We start from the raw sequence: 26,303 nt of genomic DNA on the forward strand, positions 1-26,303 counted from the left end.
AGGAACCGGTCCGTATGTGGGATCCGAACCCTCGGGTGGGAGCACCGCCGCGCTTCCCAAGCGGCACACTATCCAGTGCGCCACCGGGCCGCCCCAAGATCATTTCACTTTTGACAAGAGCTCTGGAGAAAATAAAACAGGATAATATATTAGAGAGTGGTTGATAGGGACTGATTTAGAAAGGATGGCAGAGAATGGCTTTTTTGAGGAGGTGACAATTAAAGAGAATGATGAAAAGTTGGCTACAGGAGGATCTGTGGGCAGAGTGATTCAGACTAAGGAAACAACCTATGCAAAGGCCCTGGGAAAGCTCCCAGTGCAGGGAGAACAGGAATGTTGGGAACAAAGAGCGGATCCTGACCATAGAACAGGGATTGGCAAACTTACTCTGAAAAGGACCAAAAAATAAATATTTTAGGCTTTCAGGACCATCTGGTCTCTGTTACAACTACTCAACTCTGCCATTGTAGCCTGAAAGCATCTGTAGACAATAAACAAATGAATAAGCATGGCTGTGTTCCAGTAAGACTTCATTTACATAAGCAGGTGGTGAGATTCTGGGGTGACATCAGCAAAAATGGTAGAATAAATACATTTGACATTTTTGTCTTCCACAAAAGCAATGAAAACCAAGCCAAAATAGTCAGAAACAACTTTTTCAGAATTCTGCAAACAAATGAAGGTTTGTAGCAGTCCAGAGAGAATTTGTTCAAGGAAAATGACTGAATCTTGGTAAGAATAGTAAATCCTTGTTTTAACTTGCCTTGGCTTCTCTGATTGCCCTCCAACTCAGCTGTAGCCTTGAAAAATATCAGTCCATATTCCTGGTACTGGGTAGAACAGAACAGAGCTGGAGCTCTTTCAAAGCCTCATGCTCAAAGAATTATCATTATTTGACCTGCCTTGTGGTTTCTTGAAAGACTCCACTCCATAGGCTTGAACTGACATGGAGGTTGTCCAATGCTAAAAGCCTTTCATCAAGGGGCGTTTGTCAAAACAACTACAGGTAAGTGTTGTGACTACTTTAGTTGATGGATAATAGTTAGACTAATAGACTAATCAAAAAGCCTAAATGGAAAAGCTGAGGAATGAGGTGTCCATAGGGACTTTGACAAGCTCTGATATATCTCCTGGAATCTTGAAGGCCACATGCATTTTTAGGGCTATATGTATGCTCAGGAAAGACCCAAGAATGCCCTAAGCTCTTACCTCTGGCTCATTATGAGCCTCTGCACAAGCAGGAAGTTAAGGCTAAAGTAGAGTTGTAAACTGCCTGGCTGAGGTTTAAGGTGTATCCTAGCACACACACACACAGAGTCCCTCAGCAAAAACCAGGAGATTTACTGGTTCCAGGCATTTAAGGATATCTCTGTCCAATCATTAGCTGACCACTAAGATAATCAAGTGAAGATTTCAGTGATTCCTCACAACAAAGAACATAGACCTTATAGAATTTGTTCAGAAACTAATTACTTCAGGTTTAGTAATGTAGAAAAATTACTAAACAAACAACAGAATTACAACAAACAGCAACAACAATAAACCCTGAAGAGGGAAGAGAATCTGATTTCCAGAGTTGCCATATTATATTATTTAAAATATCTATTTTTCAAGAAAAACTTATGAGACATGCAAAGACACAAGACAGTATGGTTCATTGAAAGACAACACCACCACAATAGGGTCTGGCTAGTTAGCTCAGTTGGTTAAAGCACAGTGTTATAATACCAAGGTCAAGAGTTCAGATCCCCATATTGGCCAGTCACCAAAGAAAAAGAAAAAAAACACCCCCAAAAAACAATAGAAACTGTCAAAGCCCAAACATTGGATCTACTATACAACAACTTAAATCTGTTATTTTAAGTATGTTCAAAGAGCTAAAGGAAAACATGTTTGAAGAAATAAAGGGGGCTGGCTGGTTAGGTCAGTTGGTTAGAGCATGGTTCGATCCCTATACTGGCCAGCCACCAAAACAAAACAAAACAAAACAACAATAACAACAAAAATACAAAAAATAAAAATGAAAGAAATGAAGGTATGAGAATGATGTTTCACCAAATACAGAATATCAAAGAGAGTGATTTATAAAAAACCAAATAGGAATTATGTAGTGCAATAACTAAAACGAAAAATTCACTAGAGTAGCTCAACAGCAGATTTGAACAAACAGAAGCTTAAAGATAAACAAGCTTAAAGATAAATCAATTGAAATAGAAAGTAAAAAATAAAGAAAATTGAAGAGAGCTTCAGAGACCTGTGGGACACCATCTGGTGTACCTACATATGCATACAGGGAGTGTCAAGTGGAGAGAAGAGAGAAAAGAGCAAATGAATATATGAAGAAATAGTGTCTGGAAACTTCCCAAATTTCATGAAAAACATCAATCTATACATCCAAGAAGCACACGAAATTACAAGTGGAATAAATGCAAAGAGATTGACATGTAGATACACATATTCAAACATTCAAAAGACAAAAACTGGAAAACTAGAAAGCATCAAGAGAGAAGCAACATATCATGTATTACGGTACTTTGAAGAGTTCATGGAAAGATTCATTTTTGTTTGGCGGCTGGCCGGTACCAGGATCTGAACCCTTGACCTTGGGGTTGTAATACCACACACTAACCAACTGAGCTCACTGGCTATCCCCTCATTTTATCTTTTTAATTCTATTTTTCCATGAACTTTTTGAAGTACCCTTGTACAAAGGATCCTTATTAGGATTAACAGCTGATTTCTTGTCAGAAATCATGAAAGTCAGAAGGCAGTGGGATGACATTACAAAATGCTGAAAGAAAAAAAGAATTGCCAACCAAGAATTCTATACCCAGTAAAAGTGTCCTGCAAAAAAGGAGAAATGAAGACATTTCCAGATAAACAAAAACGGAGAGAATTCATCACCAACAGATCTACCCTACAACAATACTGAAGGGAGTGCTTGTGGATGAAAGGGAAGGACATGAAGCAGTAACTAGAATCCACATGAAGAAATAAAGAGCATGGGTAAAGGCAACTAATAAATAAATGTAACAGTATATGTTTATGTTTGTAACTTACTATTTTCTCTTACCTGATTTAAAGTACAACTGCATAAAGCAATAATTATAAATCTGTTGAGGGTCACATGGTGTGTAAAAATTTGTGACAATAATGGCACATAGGAGTGGAGGGAGATGGATGGTTAGCTCAGTTAATTAGAGTGTGGTGCTGATAATACCAAGGTCCAGGGTTCAATCCGTGTACTGGCCAGCTGCCAAAAATAAAAAACCACAAAAGTCATCAAACTTGAAGTGTCATTTCAATATCATTTACATTTGTCATTTATCATTTATCATTTGTCATTGTAATATCATTTACAAATTACTCCTTAATACATTTGATTGTAAGAAGTAATAAGGAGTGGAAGGAATGATGCTGTATAGGAGCATAGTTCATGTTTGCTATTGAAATTAAGTTGTTATTAATCTAAGTCAGATTGTTATAAATTAAGATGCTATTAATGGTTATCCCCAGGGCAACCACCAAGACATAACTAAAAAAATATATAGTAAAAGTAACCAAAAAGGGAACTAAATGGTACACTTAAAAACATCTATTTAACACAAAAGAAAGCAGTAATGGAGGAATTGAGGAACAAAAAGGATATAAGACAGAAAATAAATAGCAAAAAAAGACATAAATCCTACCTTATTAGTAATTATACTAAATATAAAAGGATTAAACTCTCCAATTAAATAAGGCAGAGATAGGCAGAATGGATTTATAAAATGATTCAACAATATGTTTTCTAGAAGAGATTCAAAGACGCAAATAGCTGGAAAGCAAAAAAAAAAGATAGTCTCTTCAAACATTAACCAGAAGAGAATTGGAGTGGCTTTGTCAACACAAGACAAAATAAACTTTAAGACAAAAATTGTTACTAGAGCCGACTGGCCAGTTAGCTTAATTGGTTAGAGTGCAGTGTTATGACATCAAGGTCACAGGTTCAAATCCCTGCACCAGCTAGCTGCCAAAAAATAAAAGAATAATTGTTACTAGAGGCAAAACATATTTTATAATGATAAAAGAGTCAATCCATCCAGAAGAGATAACAAATATATATGCACCTGACAACAGAGGCCCAAAATACATGAAGCAAAAACTGACAAAGGAAGAAATAGAAAATTCAACAATAGTATTTGGAGATGTCAATATTCCACTTTCAATAATGGATAAAACAACTAGACAGACAAACAGCAAGGAAGTAGAAGGTTTAAACACACTTAAACCAAATAGTTCAGATCCCCATATTGTCCAGCCACAAAAAAACCCACAAAAAAACAAAAAAAGCTGAAATAGATCTAACAGACATATGTAGACCACTCCACCCAACAACAGCAGATTACACGTTCTTCTCAAGTGCACATGGAACATTCTCCAGGATAGGTCATAAAACAAGTCTCAGTAAATTTAAAAGGATTGAAATCATACAAAGTATGTTTTCTTTCTTTCTTTAAAGTATGTCTTCTGACTGCAGTGAAATTCAATTAAAAGTCAACAATAGGAATTTGAGAAATTGATGAACATATGAAAATTTAACAACATGCTCCTAATATTCCTCAATGGGTCAAAGAAGAAACCACAGAGAAAGTACGAAGATGAGTAGACACAAAGACACAATATTCCAAACCTCATGAGATGGAGCAAAAGCATTGCTCAGAGGGTAATTTATATTTAAAATTTAAATAAGTTTAAATACCTACATTAAAAAAGAGAAGGATCTCAAATAAATAACCTATTACCTTAGAAACTAGGAGGGAAAAAAAAAGCAAACTAAACCTAAAGTAAGCAGAAGGAAGAAAATAATAGTTTAGGACAGAAATAAACTAATTAGAGCATAGAAAAACAATAGAGAAAATTAATGAAACCTAAAGTTGGTTTTACAAAACTTTAATTAGACTGACCAAGAATAAAAAAGAGAACAGGAATGAGAAAGGGAACTTTACCAATCTTACAAAAATAAAAGGGATCGTAAGAGAACACAATGAACTATTGTTTGCTCACAATTTAGATAACTATATAAAGTGTACAAATTCTTAGAAAAACAAACTTCCAAAAGTTTCTCAAGAAGGAATTAAATATCTGAAAGACCTATAACAAGTAAAAAAATTACTAAACAGAAAACTTCCCACAAAGAAAAGCCCAAGACCAGAGGGCTTCACTGCTGAATTCTACCAAACATTTAAATAATTCATACCAATCCTTTACAAACACTCCCAAAAATTTGAGGAAGGAACACTTCCCAACTAATTCTGTGAGACCAGAATTACTCTTAAGCCAAAACCATACACAGCACAAGAAAAGAAAACTACAGGCAATATCCCTTATGAAAATAGACACAAAAATCCTCAACAAAATACTAGCAAAGCAAACCCAGCAACAAGGATTATATGCCATGACCAAGTGGGATTTATCCCAGAAATGCAAAGTTGGTTCAACATATGCAAATCACTCGATGTAATGCACCATATTAATAAAGGACAAAAACACATGATCATCTAAATAGATACAGAAAAAACATTCCACAAAATCCAGTGTTTCATAGTGAAAACACAAATTAGGAATAGAAGGGAACTTCCTTAACCAGCTAATGATGAAAAAAACCCAGCTGACATCATACTTAATGGTGAAATACTGAAAGCTTTCCTCCTAAGATCAAGAACAAAACAAATGTGCGCTCTCACCATTTCTATTCAACACTGTACTGGAGGTTCTAGCCTGGGAGATTTGGTAAGAAAATGAAATAAGAAACATCCAGATTAGGGGCCGGCCCGGTGGTGCACTGGAGAGTGTGCCGCTTGGGAGCACGGCGGCGCTCCCGCTGAGGGTTCGGATCCCATGTGAAGACCGGTTCCTGCTCACTGGCTGAGCGCGGTGCGGGCGCAACACCGAGGGTTGTGATCCCGTTGCCGGTCCCTGGTACGGGCGCGACACCGAGGGTTGCGATCCCGTTACCGGTCAGTAAAAAAGACAAAAAGAAAAAAAAAAAAAAAAGAAACATCCAGATTGGAAAGGAACAAATACAACTATCTCTATTGGCAGGTGACATAATCTTATGTATTACTCACCCCGGTTGCAAACTGCTTGAAATATCAAGTTAGAAGACATACAGTGCAGTCTTCATTACTGGATGGTGCGGATGCTCTCTTTTTGACATGGTGCAACTTTTGTTTCCAATAATTGGATCTGTGATGATGCAATCAGCAACAATGACAGGACACCTGTGTTAGGTTTTCTTTTACTCTATTTTAGTAACAACTTAGTTTTTGGATTTTACCCTTTGAAAGTCAGATTTAGATTTCCTTCTTGAGATAGCAGCTAAGTACCATGTGCTCAAACACCCAGGATGAAAAGAATCTTGCCCCTTTGGGGGGGGGGGACAGGTGGCCAGTACAGGCATCTGAACCATTGTAACCAACTGAGCTAACCGTCCACCCCTAGAATTTTGCTTTTCTGATGGTAGCTGTTGGGAAAATAGAATAGTCAGGTCCCTCGCCTCAGGTCCGGTTGGGGTGGTTCAGTAAACAAATTGTGTGTGTGTGGGTGGAGTTAGTACCCCTGCACAGCACTGCAGCTTTGCTGGCGACTGCCTTGGGCGTCTGCCCGGGCGCAGCCCGGCTCTCCAACCTAGGCATCCAAGGACCTGTTTGCCAGTTACCTAGCTCACAGATCTGCGTGTAAGGGGTCTGGTGACCCAGCCTGGCAGGTGAGGGGTCTGGTGACCCAGCCTGGCGAAAGAAGAGTTTGTGACCCAGGCTGGAACAGGCTTGAGGAGTCTGTGAGCTCCAGACCCAGCCCTAGCTCGACAATTGGCCCAGTCGGGGCAGGATTACCAGAAGGTAAAAGAGCCTGACAACTGGCGTGGTCCTAGAGCTTTACAGTAGCATTTGGGAGACCTGGAAGGAGGTGGTGGTGTTACTGTAGCCAAGTCCGTCTGCTTGCCAGACAACAGGCCAATAAGTTGAGGGACAAGGTGTTGAGGCAAGAAAAAGGGCTTCATTCAGGAAGCTGGCTTTCTGAGAAGATGGGGGACTAAAGTCCACAGACCATCCTACAAGTCTCGTCCAGCAGGGAATTTAAAGGAAGGGAGCAGGGTGAAGGATTTCTGCGAGTTAGCTGGCTAGGCTGAATCATTGCATGCAGAATTAGCAAGTCCACTGGCTGCTTATCTTGCAACTGCTCATACTGTTCCAGATGGTGTCTCAAGGTTTCTTTCTTTGTTCTGTGGTCAGGGTCAGGGGCTCAGCTCCTGGAATCTATCTCCAGTGGCATCCTGGAATCTAAACACACATTGAAGAGGAGCTCTTATGGGCTGTTTTTCCCCCGTTCCCAAATGCAGACCAAGTGGTTCTGCACGCAGGCATATGTGTTTGCTTTTCCGCTTATTCATAATTCTCATTTTCAAAATGGAGTCAGTGCTGTTACAGTGTCACAGGTTAAACGATTTGTAAGCAAAAACAAGAATTTAGTGGAAGATGATGAAATGCCCCGTGAGCTGCTAAGCCTCTTCACGTCCTTCGGCAGATCATTAGCCTCTAGATATCTCAGCTTCTGGCCTCTGTCTCTGCTCTGGTTTTATTCACTTTTTCACTGCATAGCACTGTCCCTGCTATGTTCATGAATTCACTGTCCATGAATTGGTAATAAAATCATCATTTTCCAACAAAATACAAGTAACTCCAACCAGTGGCCCCAAAGAGTAATATAGACATATTATGTGATTTTCTTTCATGGTAAACTTCCTCTCTATGGAATCATCTTTAGGAAGGATGAGTGGTTTTGTCTCATGGTCTGTGTTGCTAATATGAAAGTTCATTTTGCTAAGTCATGATCTATCCATGTAATTTTAAAAGATTTCTTAATTGCTCTATAGGTGGTAGCTCTGTAGGTTTTCTCTTGTGCGGTTCTTTTTCTTTGTTTTTTTTCTACTATTTTTATTTTTTTATTATTTTTATTTTTATTTTATTTTATTATTTTTTTAAAAAAAGATGACCGGTAAGGGGATCTCAATGCTTGGCTTGGTGTTGTCAGCACCACGCTCAGCCAGTGAGCAAACCGGCCACCCCTATATAGGATCCGAACCCCTGGCCTTGGTGTTATCAGCACCGCACTCTACCGAGTGAGCCACGGGCCGGCCTTTATTTTTATTTTTAAAAAGATGACTGGTAAGGGGATCTTTAACCCTTGACTTGGTGTTGTCAGCACCACGCTCACCCAGTGAGCTAACCGGCCATCCCTGTATGGCATCCGTACCCGTGGCCTTTGTGTTATCAGCACCACACTTTCCTGAGTGAGCCACGGGTCGGCCCCTCTACTATTTTTTTTCTTGTAATTTTTGTGTCTGCTCCTTGTCATTGTCATTGATGTTTTTCTCCTCACCTTGCCCTTCCACCTGTCTCTCCAAGTGGGGTTGCTCCTGGTCCTGCTTGGAGAATGTTCCCACAGTCCAGGAGCCTCACAGAGGCCAGGTGTGGGCATGTGAAGTGTGGAGTCACTCACTACAGTTATTTTTTGGGGGTGGGGGGTGGCTGGCTGGTATGGGGAGCCAAACCCATGACCTTGGTGTTATAAGGCTGCATTCTAACCAACTGAGCTAAATGGCCAGCCCAGCTACACAGTTAAATATGGACAGTTTCCGCTCTGTAAATATTGATCAGTTTACATACCCACCAGCAAATAGGAGAATACCTCTTCCAGACACCCTGGCCAACGCTAACTTACCAAAATTTTCATTCTTTGACATTCTAAGAGTTGAGAAGTGGTAATTGAAATTTAATTTCTCTTGTGAATGAAATTGAGCATTAAAAAAAATATGTTTAAGACCTATTTGATTTCCTTTTTCTTGAATTGCCTGTTCATGTTCTTTTTCATAATGATTTATAGGCGTTCTGCACATACTAAGGAAAAGTGTAGCCCTGCGTAACGTGACTTGCAGTTATTTATTTATTTATTTATTTAGTCTTTTGATTTAGCTTATGGCATTTTTTGCAGAGCAGACAATTGTGTTATCTTATTAATGGCTTCTGAGTTGCAGTGTTTCTAAGCAAGACCTTTTCCATCCCTAATATCATTTAAAAATTCTCCCTGATTACACTGGCCGGCCACCAAAAAAAAAAAGAAAGAAAAAAAATGGATAAAATTGTGTTTAAACTTTGATCTCTCTGCGGTGTGTGTGTGTGCACGCACGCGTGTGTTGGTGTGTTAGGTGTGAGGTCTGAATCCAGCTATATTTTTGTTTCAGATGGCTTCCCGGTTGTCCCAACACTATTCTTTGAATAATTCATTTTTTCCCAACTAACTTGCCATGGTGACTTTATCATAATACTGAATTCCTTTATGTTTCTGGATTTTAAAAAAAACTTTCTGTTTTGTGCAATTGATCTCTAATTCTCCATTGTACCAGTGCCACACACTTTAAATTATAGTAGCTTTATAACGCTTTAAATTGTAGTATGACTAGTTTCTCCTCACTACTTTTCACTTCCAAAATTTCTTGTGTGTTCTTATTTTTCCATCTGAATGTAAATTAGCTTGTAGTTTTCAAAAAATGATAAAAATAATTTCTTAAAATTTTAATGGTGTCAAGTTAAAATTCTAGGAAGAATTTACATCTTTATGATATTGGGCTTCCTATCCAAGAATGTAGTAGGCATTCTTCAAGCCTTCTAGTATGTTCCTCAGGAACTTATGAAAGTTTCTTTATGTAAATGTTGAACATTAATTTATTTCTAGTATTTTAATTTTTTAAAATTATAAATAAAAATGGGTCCTTTTCTCCTACTGTGTCTTCTAGCTAGTATGAACCTACTTCAAAAAGTTCGTGGAAAAGGGCTGGCCCGTGGCTCACTCGGGAGAGTGCGGTGCTGATAGCACCAGGGCCACGGGTTCGGATCCCATATAGGGATGGCCGGTTAGCTCACTGGGCGAGCGTGGTGCTGACAACACCAAGTCAAGGGTTAAGACCCCCTTACCCGTCATCTTTAAAAAATAAAAAAAGGGCCGGCCCCGTGGCTCACTCGGGAGAGTGCGGTGCTGACAACACCAAGGCCACGGGTTCGGATCCCATATAGGGATGGCCGGTTAGCTCACTGGGCGAGCGTGGTGCTGACAACCCCGAGTGAGCCACGGGCCGGCCCCTGTTGATTCTTTATATCAATTTCATACTCAGTTGCCTTACTAAATTCTCTTTTGTTTGTAGTAGTGATTTCAGTGATCTTTAGCGTTTTCTATGTATACAATTATATCATCTACAAATAGTGATAATTAAAGCTCCTTTCCAATTTTTTTATCTCTGTAATATAGTTCTTGAATTTAATTGTGTTGGCTAGTACCCCCAGAACTACATTAGATGGCTGTGGTAATCATGGTCATCTTGCCATGTTTCCTATTTTAATGTGAATGTTTCTAGCACTGCCTCATTAAACATGATGATGATGTGAAGAATAGATGTTGAGAGCTGGCCAGTTTGTTCATTGGTTAGAGCACAGACTTATAACACCAAGGTCATGGGTTCAGACCCCCCACCCCAATAAAAGGAATAGATGTTGAATGTCTCTCATCAATGGCAGTACCACCCTGAAAGCACCTGTTCTCATCTGAATTACCTCTTTCATCTATTAATAAAGTAAAGTATTATTGAGAGATCCTCTAATATTGAACCATTCTTGCATTCATGAAATAAAAATCATTTGATCATATTTTATCAATTATTCTTTTAATGTGCTGCTGGATTCTGTTTGCTAATTTATCTGTGCAGCTCCATTTACTTATTTAATTTATGTATGCATCTCCATTCATAAGAGATATGATGGTGTCATTTTCAAGATATTTTTGTCACATTTCCGTATCAGTGTTGTTTGTTCCACCAAGTTCATGTGACAGCTTTTCTCATTTTCTCTGCTAGAGTACTGCTTATTAGAAAGCATTGGAATGAGCTGTCCTCCCCAGCTGTAGCAACACCCCTGGACATCTTCTGGGCCTGGCGCCTTTGTTTGGAGGGGAATAGGGGTCTTTGACAACATTCTCAATTTTTTCTGTCTGTGTTTTCTTGTTTTCTGGAATCCATTTTAGTAAATCCTATTTTTATAGCAAATTATCCATTTCATCCATGGAATATACCAAGTCCTTACTAATTCAGTATTTTCATTGCTGTTATCTTTTATATATTTTGCAATTTCAGCTTTGATTTATTTTTTGACCCAATAGTTGATTAAGAATGAGATTTTTTTAAATCTCCAAATGATGGGCTGTCTTTGTTTTCTAGCTGTATTATTAATTTCTGATTTCATTGCATCATGATCAGAGAGTGCTGTCTGTACCATTTTGATTTATTTTCTTTTTAAAAATGGATTAAGATTTTCTTTTCTTTTCTTTTCTTTTTAAAGATGACTGGTAAGGGGATCTTAACCCTTGACTTGGTGTTGTCAGCACCACGCTCAGCCAGTGAGCAAACCAGCCATCCCTATATAGGGATCCGAACCCGTGGCCTTGGTGTTATCAGCACCGCACTCTCCCCAGTGAGCCACGGGCTGGCCCTAGATTGAGATTTTCTTTCTGAACTAATATATGATAAGATTTGGTGTATTTTATGAAGTCTTGAAAATAATTCAGTATAAATTACTTAGGTCTACTGTATTACTTATGTAGGTTTTCTATAGCTTCGCTTAGTTTTTGTCCATTGATCTGTCATGGATTTATGGAGGTTAATAGAAGTCTTCCATGACAGGTGCATTTCTGTCTTATTCTCTTTGCTCTCTTTTATGAACATCAATGGTAAGTTCAGGAGTGGAATTTGGAATATTAGTTGGGAATTATTGGCAGTAGTTGGACAAGAGATGATGGTGACTTGGAAAGAAAATGTTGCAGGTAGATCTTACACAACTTGCTGATGAATTGAATGTGAGGTGAAGGACCGATAAGAATCAAAGATGACACTTTGGAAATGTCCAGAAGCCAAGGTGGAAAAGATTAGCAGAGGAACAGGTTTAGGAAACGTCAAGAGTTTTGTTTTGGACATATTATATGGGAGCTGCTTGTGTGCTGACCACATTGAGGTGTTAAGTAGGTCATTAGGCAGGGCTGTGGTCAGGACTGGAGACAGGGCTGGCTGGTTAGCCCATTTGGTTAGAGTATGGGGTATAACACCAAGGTCAAAGGTTCAGATCCCCAAACTGGCCATACTAGTCAGCCATCAAAAACAAACAAAAAAACCCACTAAATCTGAAAGGACTGGAGACAGATGTCTAAGCCACTGCAGCTGCAGAACTCGATGAGACCCCTCAGGAGAGGGAGAGAAGAAGGCACAGACTGCATAAGGTGTCTGTTCACTCTGCAGATTTGGAGGGTGCTGATGTTTGCTTGTATTTTCTCCATGTAGTGTGAAACGTGGTCCCCCGCTGAGAGTAAGTAAGCATGTTTTGAAGACTGAGAAGAAAATGTTATTTTGGAAAATGGGAAAACAGACCCACTGGAAGGTTTGGAAGGATGGCTGAGCAGTGTGGAGTGCCACTTTGGTTATCGAGGTCATAGAATCTATCTATCTATCTATCTATCTATCTATCTATCTATCTATCTATCTATCTATCTATCTATCTATCTATCTATCTATCTATCTATCTATCTATCTATCTATCTATCTATCTATCTATCTATCTATCTATCTATCTATCTATCTATCTATCTATCTATCTATCTATCTATCTATCTATCTATCTATCTATCTATCTATCTATCTATCTATCTATCTATCTATCTATCTATCTATCTATCTATCTATCTATCTATCTATCTATCTATCTATCTATCTATCTATCTATCTATCTATCTATCTATCTATCTATCTATCTATCTATCTATCTATCTATCTATCTATCTATCATCTATCTATCTATCTATTTTTGGCGGCTGGCCAGTACAGGGATCAAACCCTGGACCTTGGTGTTATCAGCACTGTGTTCTAATCAACTGAGCTAACCAGCCAGCCCAGGGTCATTAAATTTAACGGGAGACCAGTGGGGGTGATTTTGTACCCCTTCTCCAGCTGCTCAGATGCAAAGGGTAAGTGGTTAGTTGGACTTGATGTGCACAAGGGTTTTGTGTGACAAGTAATGGAGGGAGGGGAGTTAGGGGGCTGGCAGACTCATTATGACCCTCGTGGAGGGCCACGAATTCTAAGAGGAGTTGGGGGGCAGAGGCATTGTGAATGGTGGCCAAGTGCAAGGTCCGTGTGTCTGGAGATCCTGAAGAGGCCAAAGGATTATTAGAGTGGGCAGACAGGGTGCGTGATCAGAATTACAGAAGGTGGCGACGCTTGACGCTGAGATTTTGGAGGGGGCAGTTCCTGGTGATGGCAAGGAGAGGGTGGACCAGATGAGGCAGGCAAGAACAGATGGAATTGAAGAGGTCAGTGAACCGTCAAGAATGTTCAAAGGTTCATCCATGTTGATGTTGATGTTCACAAGGAGGTGACAGGAGCGGGCAAGAGGAGACGGTGATCAGGAATGGCAAAGAGGACAATAGGGTCAGCAACAAGAAGGAGTGTAGTTTGATGGCATGCTCTTTAAAGAAGATGGGGTTTGAAGAGCGAAAGGGTGGAAAGGATCTAGAAGCATTAAGAGGCCAGACCCGGAAGCACCTTGGGTGTGAGAAGAACAGCCTCCTCGGGCAAGTTTCTATCGGGACAAACGGGAAAGGACCTTTTAGAGAAGATAGACCATGTTCCAGAAGGATTTGGGGGTTCTGGGAAGGAGATTAGGGTGAGCAAGTATTTTCTCCCTCACCCCGGGTGGTGGGCTGGGCATGGAGGATGCCCTTGGAAGGAGCAGACAGGTCCCTGCTTACGTTCCAATGGAGCAGATAAGGAAATGTAAAGCCATTTCAGCCAGTGCTGAGTGCCGTGGGCCCTCCTTTGGAACTGAGCCCTTTCTGAGGGCAGGAACTGCGGCTTCCCTGGCCGTTTTCCCTGGGTGCCATGGCTAAGGGCCCGCAGCGGTGTAAGTGTGGAAACGTCCACGTCCTGACATCGTTTGTCCTGGGACTAAGCACCTTTGCAGACCCTTCAGTCCGGATCATGAATGCGCGGCGCCTTTGCGCAGATTGTGTGTGAGCGAGCTGTCGTTCAGTGTCTCGAGCTCAGGGTCGCCCTGCCCCTGACTCATCTCCTCTCTCTTCCGGGCCCTTACCCTCCGTCCCAGACACCATCCGCAAGATGAAGAACGATTTCCGGAAGATGGAGGACGAGATGGACCGGCTGGCCACCAACATGGCAGTGATTACGGACTTCAGCGCGCGCATCAGCGCCACGCTGCAGGACCGCCACGAGCGCATCACCAAGCTGGCAGGTGGGCTCCGCCCCAGCGCGTCCTGCACCGCGGCCCGCTCAAGGCTCTGGGGCTCACACCACTTCCCTGTCCCGCAGGGGTCCACGCGCTGCTGCGGAAGCTGCAGTTCCTCTTCGAGCTGCCCTCACGCCTCACCAAGTGCGTGGAGCTGGGCGCCTACGGGGAGGCGGTGCGCTACCAGGGCCGCGCGCGCGCTGTGCTGCAGCAGTACCAGCACCTGCCCTCCTTCCGCGCCATCCAGGACGACTGCCAGGTCATCACGGCCCGCCTGGCCCAGCAGCTGCGCCAACGCTTCAGGTGTGGCCCCTGAGTCCCGCTGGGGTCCCGAGTCCCACCCACGCTGATCCTGGGCCCTTGCAGGAGCTGTCACCATGCTGCTCGCTTTGCTTTCCTGTCTTCCGCCCCACCCCTCCTGGCAGCCTTGGTGGCCCTGCTCTTCACTGCCATCTCCCTCCCTGCAGGGAGGGCGGCTCAGGCGCCCCTGAGCAGGCTGAGTGCGTGGAGCTGCTGCTGGCCCTGGGCGAGCCAGCCGAGGAGCTGTGCGAGGAATTCCTGGCACATGCCCGCGGGCGGCTGGAGGAGGAGCTGAAAAGCCTGGCGGCCGAGCTGGGGCCTTCTCCTCCCGCTCCCGATGTCTTAGAGTTTACTGACCGCGGCGGCAGCGGCTTCGTGGGTGGCCTCTGTCAGGTGGCGACAGCCTACCAGGAGCTGTTTGCGGCCCAGGGCCCGGCTGGTTCTGAGAAGCTATCAACCTTCGCCCGGGAGCTGGGCGGCCGCTACTTTGCACTAGTGGAGCAGCGGCTGGCGCAGGAGCAGGGTGGCAGTGACAACTCGCTGCTGGTGCGGGCGCTGGATCGCTTCCACCGGCGCCTGCAGGCACCCGGAGCCCTGCTGGCTGGAGCTAGGCTCGCTGAGGCTGCCACGAAAATTGTGGAGCGAGTGGCTCGCGAACGCCTGGGCCACCACCTGCATGGCCTGCAGGTGGCCTTCCTGGGCTGCCTGACTGACGTGCGCCAGGCACTGGCTGCACCTCGCCTAGCTGGGAAAGAGGGCCCTGGCCTGGCCGAGCTGCTGGCCAATGTTGCCAGCTCCATCCTGAGCCACATCAAGGCCTCTCTGGCTGCAGTGCACCTCTTCACCGCCAAGGAGGTGTCCTTCTCCAACAAGCCCTACTTCCGGGTACGGCCTCCCCTTGGGCTTTCTTATTCATCCTGCTGGCTTTTACCAGTAACCTTTTATCATGCTTGGGGAACGGGACAAGTTACCAGGGCACATGCAGCCCTTGCCCCAGGCACTTTGGCTGTGGTTTCAGGTTTTCATGAGGCACAATCTAGAAAGTGGGTAAGGCTCTGAGGCATCTGCAACTGGGCTGAGAATAGGAGGGTGACAGGGTCCTCAATGCTGTCTCTGCCCCCCACCACTACCCCCAGCAGGGGAGCTTCTCTGGGATACTTGGAATGCAAGATGAAGCTGTCCCTTGGAGAGGGGCTGGGGCACTTAGGGACCCAGCAGAGGGTCACAAGCAGCGCCTGTCTGGAAGAGGGGACCTGCTGTGTATCTGGGCCCCTCTCCTCACAGGGCGAGTTCTGCAGTCAGGGCGTACGTGAGGGCCTCATCGTGGGCTTCATCCGCTCCATGTGCCAGACGGCCCAGAGCTTCTGTGACAGTCCTGGAGAGAAGGGGGGTGCCACACCACCCGCCCTGCTCCTACTGCTCTCCCGCCTCTGCCTGGACTACGAGACAGCTACCATCTCCTACATCCTCACCCTCACTGACGAGCAGTTTCTGGGGCAGGTGAACTTCTGGCTCATGGGTGGGGCAGGGGATGCTGAGCGCTGGAGGCTGGGCTGTGCTCTGGGTTCCAGACCCAGACCAATTGTCTGTGCCCACCCCAACCTCCGCTTTGCCCAGTCTGTGCTGAGCTCCTGGTTGGCAGTGGACCCTGAGCTGCCCCCAGTACCCACTGCCTCTGTCCTCTGCCTCCCTGGCTCAGGACCAGTCTCCAGTGACGCCCGTGAGTGCACTGTGTGCGGAGGCCAGGGAGATGGCACGGCGGCTGCTGACCCACTATGTGAAGGTGCAGGGCCTGGTCATATCACAGATGCTACGCAAGAGTGTGGAGACACGGGACTGGCTCAGTACCCTGGAGCCCCGGAATGTGCGTGCTGTCATGAAGCGGGTGGTGGAGGACACGACGGCTATTGATGTGCAGGTGCTGCCCCAGGCTGGCAGGGGACCCCTGATGCAGGCTGGGGGGCTGGGGGAACAACCCTCTGAGTAGCAGAACAGCAGGGGCCCAGCAGTGCCTGTATCCATGGCCTTGTTCCTTGTCAGCCCCGGATTATGGCATCATTGCCCCCATTTCCCGTATGGGGAAGCTGAAGCCCTGGGTCACCCAGGAAGTCAGGACAGGGCTGGCACTGAAGATTGGGCCTCAGATCAACTCTTGTGTCCTTTCTTTGCCCTACTCCACTGGTTCTATAAATAGTGGCCATGTACCAAGTAGATACAGGCCCTCCGGTGATGACCCTGTGATTCTTGTAACAAATGAGTAGGTAACTTAGGGCATCTTCAGTCGGTTCCCGGGCGCCACAGCCGAAGGCGGGCTGGAGCTTCCGCGTGCTCCGGCTTCCTTGCAGTACTTCCTTCCACCACCAGGTGGGGCTCCTGTACGAAGAGGGTGTTCGCAAGGCACAGAGCAGCGACTCCAGCAAGAGGACCTTCTCTGTGTACAGCAGCTCTCGGCAGCAGGGCCGCTATGCGCCCAGCTACACACCCAGGTCTGGCTGGTCAGCGGTGGACAGAGGAGGATGGGGGTGCAGGGTGGGCTCTGATTTCTTGTTTCCCCCATCCAGTGCTCCGATGGACACCAACCTCCTCAGCAACATCCAGAAGCTATTCTCTGAACGTATTGATGTGTTTAGCCCTGTGGAGTTCAACAAGGTCTGACCCAGACATCTAGGGGGCCTGGGGAAGGTTGGCTGGCACAGCCCTGTACCAGCCCAGGGAGGCTTACTGGAGGTGACCCTGTCTGCCCAACTGGGAGTGACCCTGACTCCCCAGTCTCTGTCCTTAGAGCTGTTTCTAGGTAGTCCAGAGCCTCCCACCACCACCCCATGGCCCCTTGCCATGATTGACCTTGTTGTGCACCCAACTTGGGTGCTGACCTAGTACACCTCTTTGCCCTTGTCCTTGTACCCACAGTAGTCCCGGATCCTCCCCAGGGATTCCTATTCACATGATGGTTTTTGCCCCACCCCAGCCCAAGCTCAGGGATCTGGTGTTCTCCCTTTAACTCAGTAATGCCTCCCCCCACCCCATGTTAATGCTGGCTCCCCCACCTCTGATCGCTGGGCCCCACGTGTCCCCTCTCCTCCAAATGGTCGTGTTAACATTGTATCCCTTCCTCTTAGCTGGGCCCCGGAAACTTTCTTCCTTACCCCAGATACTGGCACCTTATGTCTCCCTGGTCCCTACTCAACGTAGGTGCCCCTCCCAACACCTGCTGTCACTGAGCTGCATGCCTGTTTCCCTGTCTGCCTGCAGGTATCGGTGCTGACCGGCATTATCAAGATCAGCCTAAAGACTCTACTAGAGTGTGTGCGGCTGCGCACCTTTGGGCGCTTCGGGCTGCAGCAGGTGCAAGTGGACTGCCACTTCCTGCAGCTCTACCTCTGGCGCTTTGTAGCCGACGAGGAGCTCGTGCACCTGCTGCTGGACGAAGTGGTGGCCTCCGCTGCTCTGCGCTGCCCGGACCCAGTGCCCATGGAGCCCAGCGTCGTCGAAGTCATCTGCGAGCGCGGCTAGGCGCGGCAGCTGCCATGCGCGGGCCTGTCCCTGCGCCCCATTCCCCCCATGCCCTCGTCTGGACCCGGTGGCTCTTCCCTGCCAGCTGGTGTCAGGACCCACCTAATAAACAAGTGTGGCCGTCTCCTCCCTCTCGCTTGTCGGGGCGGGACTTGCCGGGGGTGGGGTTTTGAGGCTGAGGCCACCCAGGCGCCTTCGGAGGCACCCGCGTCGTACCCGCCCCCGAGAGCTGATTGGCTGGTGTGCTGGGCCCAGGATGGGCCGGGGGCGGGACCGTTTAAAGACCTCTGGACAAGAGCGGTCGCTGTCCAAGCTTAGTGTCCAGACAGGTGCAGGCGCGGCGGGGCCGGATCCTCTGCGTCACCGAGCCCATCTCCTGGGGGATGGGGCGGGCTGTGATTCCTTGACCGACTTTTGTGAGCTCCCACCCTCCGGAGAAAAGATCATGGCCCCTCCTCAGGGCTCTCGGGCCCCGCTGGAATTCGGGGGGCCCCTGGGTAATGGGGCAGAGAGGGGGGACCTGGGGGCTGAGGCTGAGTGGCGGAGAGCTGGCGGGAGTGAGCTACAAGCGGAGAGGTGGGCAGGATCTCAGACGAAGGCTTTGGGGGGTATCTGGAGGCAGAACGATCCGGGGGTTCGCAGGGGGAGTGTCTGGAGAGGGAGAACTGAGGAGGGGCCGGTTCTGGGGCCTGCAGAGCGGGTGATTTGTGGAATGGAGGACTGGGAGTTGGGGGAGCAGGAGGAGGGTCTTCGAGGGACCGGGGGCAGAGAACCAAGATGGAAGGCAGGGAAGGGGACTGAGAGCAGCGGGGAGCTTGGGGGCTGAAGGCTGAGAACAGGATACGGAGGCGGGCGGGGGGAATGCTAAGGGGGCCCGGGAGACGACAGGGCGCCTGTGGGGTCAGGGGAGGGCTGGGGGGTGGACGCCCGACGCGATGACCTCCTCCCCAGGAGCTGCGGCGCTGCTGCTGCTGCTGCCTGCCACCATGTTCCACCTGCTCCTGGTGGCCCGCTCAGGCCCGGCGCGCCTCCTGGGCCCACCGCCCTACCTGCCGGGGCCGGAGGCGCTGTGGAGCCCGCGGGCGCTGCTGCTGTGGCTCGCCTGGCTCGGCCTGCAGGCGGCGCTCTACCTGCTGCCGGCGCGCAAGGTGTGGGCTCCGCTCGCCCGCGCGCGGGGGAGGCGGGCGGGGACTCCGCGAGGGACCCCCCGCCCTTATCAGGGCTCCCTTGTACCCGCAGGTGGCCGAGGGGCAGGAATTGAGCCCGCGGGCGCTGCTGCTGTGGCTCGCCTGGCTCGGCCTGCAGGCGGCGCTCTACCTGCTGCCGGCGCGCAAGGTGTGGGCTCCGCTCGCCCGCGCGCGGGGGAGGCGGGCGGGGACTCCGCGAGGGACCCCCCGCCCTTATCAGGGCTCCCTTGTACCCGCAGGTGGCCGAGGGGCAGGAATTGAAGGACAAGAGCCGCCTGCGCTACCCCATTAACGGTGCCTGGGGGACGGGCCCTTGCACTGGATTTGTGCGGATGGGGTGGAGCTCCAGGTCTAGCGGGGAGGTCCAGGGAGATTAGCCCTGACCCCAACCCGGCTCCCTTTCGTGCCTCCTTGATGCCCAGGACAGACGCGAGGGGACTTCTCCACGCTCCTTGTCCCCACACCCCACCCCATTTGCTGCTATCCTATGCATGAGAACAGTGGCTGGGGTGACCCTCTGAAGGCTTGGGGCGAGGTCTGTGACCTCCCTGAACTTAGGGGAGTGTGTGCGTGTGCGTGTGCGTGTTGGGGGCAGGGGATGTCGGTGCCCAGGCTCACTGTGTGCTGCGATTCAGGTTTCCAGGCCCTGATGCTGACAGCCCTGTTGGTGGGGCTGGGGGTGTCAGCGGGGCTGCCCCTGGGAGCGCTCCCGGAAATGCTCCTGCCCTTGGCATTCGCAGCCACCCTCACCGCTTTCATCTTCAGCCTCTTTCTCTACGTGAAGGCTCTGCTAGCCCCCGCCTCGGCTTTGGCACCCGGGGGGAACTCAGGTGAAAAGGGTCTCAGTGGCGGGGTGTGCGGGGGTGGAGGCAGATGGGGGCGCCTGCCTGCACCTTCACTTTCACCCTTCATTATTCTCCAGGCAACCCCATTTACGACTTTTTCCTGGGACGGGAGCTCAACCCTCGCATTTGTTTCTTTGACTTCAAATATTTCTGCGAACTGCGGCCCGGCCTCATCGGCTGGGTATGCTGGGCCTGACTGAACTGGCCGTGGGTGGGATGGGTGAGCAGTGCTTGGGCAGGGCAGGGCCAAATTCGTGCAGACATGAATCATTAGTCATTCATTCATTCCACGAACATTTGCTGAGTCCACTATGTGCCCTAGGCACTGGGAGACAAAAGTGAAAAAAGTTACAGGAGAGAAAAAAATCTCTGGCACATAAACTTTACATTCTAGTGGGAAAGAGACAAAAAACAAACAAACAAACAAAAAAACAGTAAAATATATATAGCATGTCAGGAGGTGACAAAGTCTATGGAGGGAGTTAGGAGAGCGTGTGCAATTTTACGTACAGCAGTCAAGTGCAGAATCTATTTTGAGGATAGTGATCGCAGGCTGCTTGATGGTCATGGTGGTGTAGAATCTAGAATTGATCGCTGGGTTTAGCAACCCGTCACTGGTGGCCTTGACAACATTCTGACTGTGTTCATTGGTTGTAATCACCTGTGCTGGACTGTGGCCAAGGTTACCCAAAGGGACTCTTGGGCAAGATTTCTCGTGTCACCCTGGAAATTGATCTCATCCAGAGGCGGTAGTGTCAAGTGCCTACCATGGATCTGGATCCTGCCTGACCGCAGGCACATCAGCCTCTAAGGCTATTTCCTCATCTGTGAAATGGGATAAAATGAAAGCATTCTCCCAAAATTATGTGAGGATTAAAAGCGATAACCTTAATGACAGCACCGAGCTCAGTGCTACTAAAGCGAGGGTGGCTCCCAGCTAACCACCACCGAGTACTTGCCAGGTGCTAGGGGCACTCTGCTTAGCGCTTCACACACATTGTGCCACTGAGTCCTCAAACAGCTCCATGAGGCAGGTCTATGACTGTCTGCATTTCCACGTGGGGGTGGGGAAAGTAGGCTTTAGAGAAGGTAAGCAATCTGCCCAAGTGGCAAAGCTGAGATTCAAACAAGCCAAGGTATGTTGTAACTCCGGAGACTGAGCGTCCAGCTGCTCCCAGTGCCGCTCTCCCCAAGGGCTCACTACAAGACAAGGTGAGAGTAAACTGGCTGGGAGCATCTCCAAAGGTGTTCCGCTGCAGTCCCTGTGCCCCTGGGTATAGGGCCTGGACCCACTCCACAAGGGGCTGCAGTGAGTGACTGTGACAGCTGAGAGAAGAGCAGAGGCTGGCACTGCTCCACCCAGGTGCTGCCACCTATGTGGAGATGACTGCCCTGTCCTCCCCCTCAGGTCCTCATCAACCTGGCCCTGCTGGTGCAGGAGGCGGAGCTGAGGGGGAGTCCCTCACTGGCCATGTGGCTGGTCAATGGTTTCCAGTTACTATATGTGGGTGATGCCCTCTGGCATGAGGTGAGGCTGGACTGGGTAGGGGAGGCAGGGGAGGGTGTCTGAGGACCTCATGGGGACTAAGCCAGTGTCTGGGTCCTGTCCCTGCAGGAGGCTGTCCTCACCACCATGGACATCATACACGACGGGTTTGGCTTCATGTTGGCTTTTGGGGACCTGGCCTGGGTACCCTTCACCTACAGCCTGCAGGCCCAGTTTCTTTTGTACCACCCACAGGCTTTGGGGTTGCCCATGGCCTCAGTCATCTGCCTCATCAATGGTCAGTCGGGGGCAGTAGGCTGGGCTCATTTCCCCTCCCTTTTTCATTCGTTTATTTATTCAGCACCCACTAGGTAGGTGCCAAGCCAGCCTCAGGTGCTTTTCCATAGCCAGGGGCTGGGTTCTGGGTGCCCAGGCAGAGTCTGGGCTGTGGACAAGGTTGGGTGGATGGTCAGGGTCAGGCAGCAGGCTTTAACCCTCATCTGACCACCTGCTTACACTTTCCCCACAGCTACTGGTTACTACATCTTCCGTGGTGCTAATTCCCAAAAAAACACATTCCGAAAGAATCCTTCTGACCCCAGAGTGGCTGGTGAGCTGGGTCTCTAGGGTGCTATGGGTATGGTGGGGCAGTTGGGCTTCTTGGGAGTCCCCCGCCCCACTACCTGTCTTTCCCCAGACCTTGAGACCATTGCTACAGCTACAGGACGGCAGCTGCTGGTGTCTGGGTGGTGGGGCATGGTCCGCCATCCCAACTACCTTGGAGACCTCATCATGGCTCTGGCCTGGTCCTTGCCCTGTGGTGAGTGGCTGGGGTGGGTATGGGTAGGGGCAAGTGAGGGGCAGAGGTGGCAGGGTGACCACAGGATGCCCAGTCTGGGTGTGCCCCAGCAGAGGGAGCTAGAGATAGACCCAGTGTACGGCCGGGGCAGACACCCATGCCAATCTAATATTGTGCCTTGCTGCACACTATTAGACCTTTCACTGCTGAGCCCTGATGCCCCCATGAGTCATTAGGTGTGGAAACTTCTGAACTGGGGGGCTGGCTGGGTAGTCACAAAGCTCCCCTCCCTGCAGGGGTGTCCCACCTGCTGCCCTACTTCTATCTTCTCTACTTCACTGCGCTGCTGGTGCACCGTGAGGCCCGGGATGAGCGGCAGTGCCAGCAGAAGTATGGCCTGGCCTGGCACGAATACTGCCGGCGTGTACCTTACCGCATCGTGCCTTACATCTACTGAAGCAGCACCACCCACCCGCCAGCACACCCAGGACTCAAGGGCCTGCACCCTACCCAGCCCTGAGCTCTACAAGGGCAGGGACAAACAGCCTTACAGATGAGGTGGCTTGGAGCAAGGAGAAAGTGAAGCCAGTGCCCCAAATGGAGATGCTCTTCCTCCTTTGGATAAATATCTGGAACCCTTGGTGTGCTTCTCTCCCATTCTGGGGCCAGGGTCAGCCCTGATCAGGGAGAGGCTGAGAGGTGGTTTGTGGGCCCACCGATCTGGGGTCAGGTGGGACAAAAGCTGTCGCTCAGAAATGGGCACTGCCAACAGGGCAGATCAGTCACAGCTTTATTAATGACAAAGGTCCCCAGTTCAGCCAGGGAGCTCCTCAATGAGAATCCTTGAGGCAGGTGGCACAGGGCCTCCCCAAAGCCGCTCCAGCTCCCCAGTGAGGGCTGCCACCTCCTCGGCTGCCACGGCATGGGCTCTGTGGGCCCTGGCACAGTCTAGGGCTAGGGGCGTGAGGGCTGCCTCATTTTCGTTGGTCCAGGCCATCAGGAACTGGCACTTCTTCCGGGCCCGGTAGAAGCGATCTCGTTCTTCCCTGGCCACAGCCTCTTTCCGGGCCCGGCCCAGGGTCTGTGCCAGATGCCCAAGTGCAGCCAGCGTGTAGCCTTTCTGGTTGGCGGGGCCCGAACCCAGCAGGATACGGGCGGCCTCGTGCATAGCACCTCGTGTTCCCAGGGGCCCAGGCGGGTGCTCGCCGGCTTCCAGCACGTGGGCTGCTGCCTGCAGGGCTTCCTCAGCAGAGGCGAAGACTTGCTGGGCGCCCAGGGCTCCAGAGACGCCGAGCAGCGTGGCACAGAAGTCGGAGAGCAGTGCGTCGTCACCACCATGATACAGGGCGAGAGTGTGCGCGTAGGCGAACAGCACGTTGGGCAGCTGGAAGCGCACGAGCGGAGAGACCGGGCCGCGGCTCAGGCTGGCCAGCGCGGGGATGCGGGCGGGCACGGCGGGCGTGCAGGCCCCCGGGGCGTCTCCAAGAACTGGCTCGGCGGCCGCGGGCTCCGCAGCAGGGGCATTCCTCACGGATTCCAGCGGGGTCCTCGCAGGGGCGGGCTCCAGCTCCGCAGCGTCATTGCCCGGAGCATCATCCAGCTCCTCCAGAAGCCGTGGTCCGGCCCCGTGGCCCCACCACCACGGCTGCCACGGGGGCAGCAGCCGCCCGGCCTCGCCGCGGCTTAGCAGCCGCTCGAAGGTCGCCTTCTCCGCCGGCGCCAGCCGCTCCCAGAGTCCTGAGAGGCCGCCGGGCGCCGGGCCAGGGCTGAGGCCTGCTTCCTCGGGCTGGTCCTCGGTCTCGCGTTGCTGACGCAGCCGGCGTAGGGCGCTAGCCAGGCGGCTGGGCGAGGCGCTGCGGCCGCGGAGCTCTCCCAGCACCTGTTCTCGGTAGAAGTCTTCGGCGCAGGTGCCATGCGCCCGGTAACAGCGCAGCGAGCAGTAGGGCACGTTACAGCGCGGGCAGGTGTAGCGCGCTGGCTGGGCCTCCCGGGCCGGGCAGAAACCGCAGGGCCCGGCCGGCTCCATGGCAACTGGCGCCGCGTGCTACCCGCTAACGCTTTCCTGCGGTAGCACGGGAACTTCCGGCGCTTCAGTTACTTCCGACGCTTCGGTTACTTCCGCCTGGAACCGATGGAATAGAAGTTTAGGCGAGGCAAAGCTGCCGAGGACTCTCGGCAACTTCCGCCCACACTCGGAAGCCCCACCCCTGGCTCGAGGCGCTTGGGCAAGCGCAGAAGCCAGTCGTGACGTCCAAGCCCCGCCCTGCGGTGACGCAGCGAGACCAGAAACATAGGTCCGGCGAGCGCTCTGCTTGTCCCAGTTCGCCCCCTAGTGGTTGCGCCAAAATTTGCCCCACCCCGCCCCGATTGCCTAAAGATAAAAAATTACCTTTTTAGCACTATAAACCGCTGCGACAGAAATAATCTTGGCTGAGAACCCACTATGGGCCACTAACTGTGCCAGGCATATGGGAAACGAGATGCACCCCCGCACTGGAGGAGCAGCCATTCTACTAAGCGACATAGACAAAGGGGTAGTTAGAGTGAAAGGCCAAGATGGGGGCACCTAAACTGGGTGTGTGTGTTGGTGATATCTCCTCTCCAACAGGAAACAAGATTTATCTGAGCTCCTGTATGATTTCTTCCTCCAAACCTGCCTCCTCTTTTCATTAAGTATTTTTTTAAATATCACTATCGTTCATACAACTTAAGTGCAGACTCCATACTAGGTGCTTAGAACACAATGAGGATCGGAAAGAGATGGGGGTCCCTATCCTAATGGAACTTCATTATGCGGTGGAGTGGGGGTGATGAGCCACAAACATCCATGCCAAGCACGGCGAAGTCTTGATCCACGGCACCCTCGAAAGTAAGCCCTGGTTCTATTTTTTTTTAAGATGACCGGTAAGGGGATCTTAACCCTTGACTTGGTGTTGTCAGCATCACGCTCTCCCAAGTGAGCCACAGGACGGCCCTAAGGTTCTTTGGTCCTTCTCACCTCACATCCAATCCTAGGTCCTGTCAGTTCTGCCACCAAAATAACTTGTATTTATCTTGATATGGATCATATACTTCCCTACCAAGATCTGGATGAACTTGAAGAACTTCTTTGTATCCCACTTCTACTGGTTGTCTAAGCTATCTGTCCCCTCACCTGGATGATAATTCCTTAACTGGTTTTCTAACTTTCTTGACAGCTCCAGAAAAGTCAGCCAGAGAAGCTGGATCACAAGTCAAATCACATCAGTCTCTTGCTTAAAACCCCCACATGAACCTCCACTGCACTTGGACTCAAACCCAAATTTCTCTCCATAGCTGACAAGGCCCTGCAGGATCTGCCACCCACCTCCAGACATCACTTCTGCTCCTGCCTTTGCAGTTCTCTTGGCTGGAAGCTTCTCCATTTCATCACTTGATTGGCTCAATTCGGGTCACATACATACAGCTCATGCTCAGAGGCCTCCCCTGGGGATGCTCTTGAGAATGTCGGTCCACACCCTCCCCCGCTTTCATTACAGAGCCTTGCTTTCTTTGAGGCTGTAACACTTTTAAGTAATTTCTCACTTTCTCCCACAAAAATCTAATCTTGCTAGAAGGCAGGAGCCATTTCTTTTTAAAATACTACAGAGAAAAAAATAGCCAGTATTTGCACACTTACCATGAGCCAGGTGATCTAAGCATTTTACATTCTTTATTTAACTTAATCCTCACAGCAACTAAGAGATGATGGCAGAGATTAAATTAGCAGTCAGTTCAAGGCCAGCCAGCCAGTAAATGGAGCAGGGGGGGGGGGGGAAA

At 49.2% G+C, this 26,303-nt stretch overlaps 3 protein-coding genes across 4 annotated transcripts in view; 2 read left to right on the forward strand and 1 right to left on the reverse strand.

The window, feature by feature from the left end:
- The window catches only part of VPS51 (vacuolar protein sorting 51 homolog (S. cerevisiae)), a 24,777-nt gene extending 6,462 nt beyond the window's left edge, over positions 1-18,315 (forward strand). The window contains exons 3-10 of the mRNA XM_008579985.1: positions 14,235-14,381; positions 14,459-14,678; positions 14,843-15,560; positions 15,960-16,175; positions 16,375-16,593; positions 17,040-17,161; positions 17,237-17,324; positions 17,928-18,315. Coding sequence (XP_008578207.1) covers positions 14,235-14,381; positions 14,459-14,678; positions 14,843-15,560; positions 15,960-16,175; positions 16,375-16,593; positions 17,040-17,161; positions 17,237-17,324; positions 17,928-18,188 — 1,991 coding nt within the window. The 3' untranslated portion in view covers positions 18,189-18,315. The remainder of the gene's footprint in view (positions 1-14,234; positions 14,382-14,458; positions 14,679-14,842; positions 15,561-15,959; positions 16,176-16,374; positions 16,594-17,039; positions 17,162-17,236; positions 17,325-17,927) is intronic.
- Positions 18,316-18,483: 168 nt separating this feature from the next.
- TM7SF2 (transmembrane 7 superfamily member 2) lies at positions 18,484-23,145 on the forward strand. Of its 2 annotated transcripts, XM_008579986.1 has the most exons (10): positions 18,484-18,685; positions 19,140-19,336; positions 19,615-19,669; positions 20,011-20,205; positions 20,298-20,401; positions 21,629-21,748; positions 21,836-22,004; positions 22,236-22,316; positions 22,404-22,526; positions 22,802-23,145. In XM_008579986.1, the coding sequence occupies exons 1-10, from the start codon at positions 18,634-18,636 to the stop codon at positions 22,960-22,962; spliced, it is 1,257 nt and encodes a 418-aa protein (XP_008578208.1). In that variant the 5' UTR covers positions 18,484-18,633; the 3' UTR covers positions 22,963-23,145. The 2 variants fall into 2 exon arrangements, with proteins under 2 accessions (XP_008578208.1, XP_008578209.1); XM_008579987.1 differs by lacking the exons at positions 18,484-18,685; positions 19,140-19,336 and adding an exon at positions 19,456-19,523.
- A 116-nt stretch (positions 23,146-23,261) lies between these two features.
- ZNHIT2 (zinc finger, HIT-type containing 2) lies at positions 23,262-25,936 on the reverse strand. The gene has a single exon (XM_008579988.1). It carries the CDS (start codon positions 24,529-24,531, stop codon positions 23,320-23,322), a length of 1,212 nt encoding a protein of 403 aa, XP_008578210.1. The 5' UTR covers positions 24,532-25,936; the 3' UTR covers positions 23,262-23,319.
- Between the last annotated feature and the right edge of the window lie 367 nt (positions 25,937-26,303).

Source organism: Galeopterus variegatus, unplaced genomic scaffold (genome assembly GCF_000696425.1).
Source record: "Galeopterus variegatus unplaced genomic scaffold, G_variegatus-3.0.2 Scaffold1999, whole genome shotgun sequence".
Classification (NCBI taxonomy): Eukaryota; Metazoa; Chordata; class Mammalia; order Dermoptera; family Cynocephalidae; genus Galeopterus; species Galeopterus variegatus.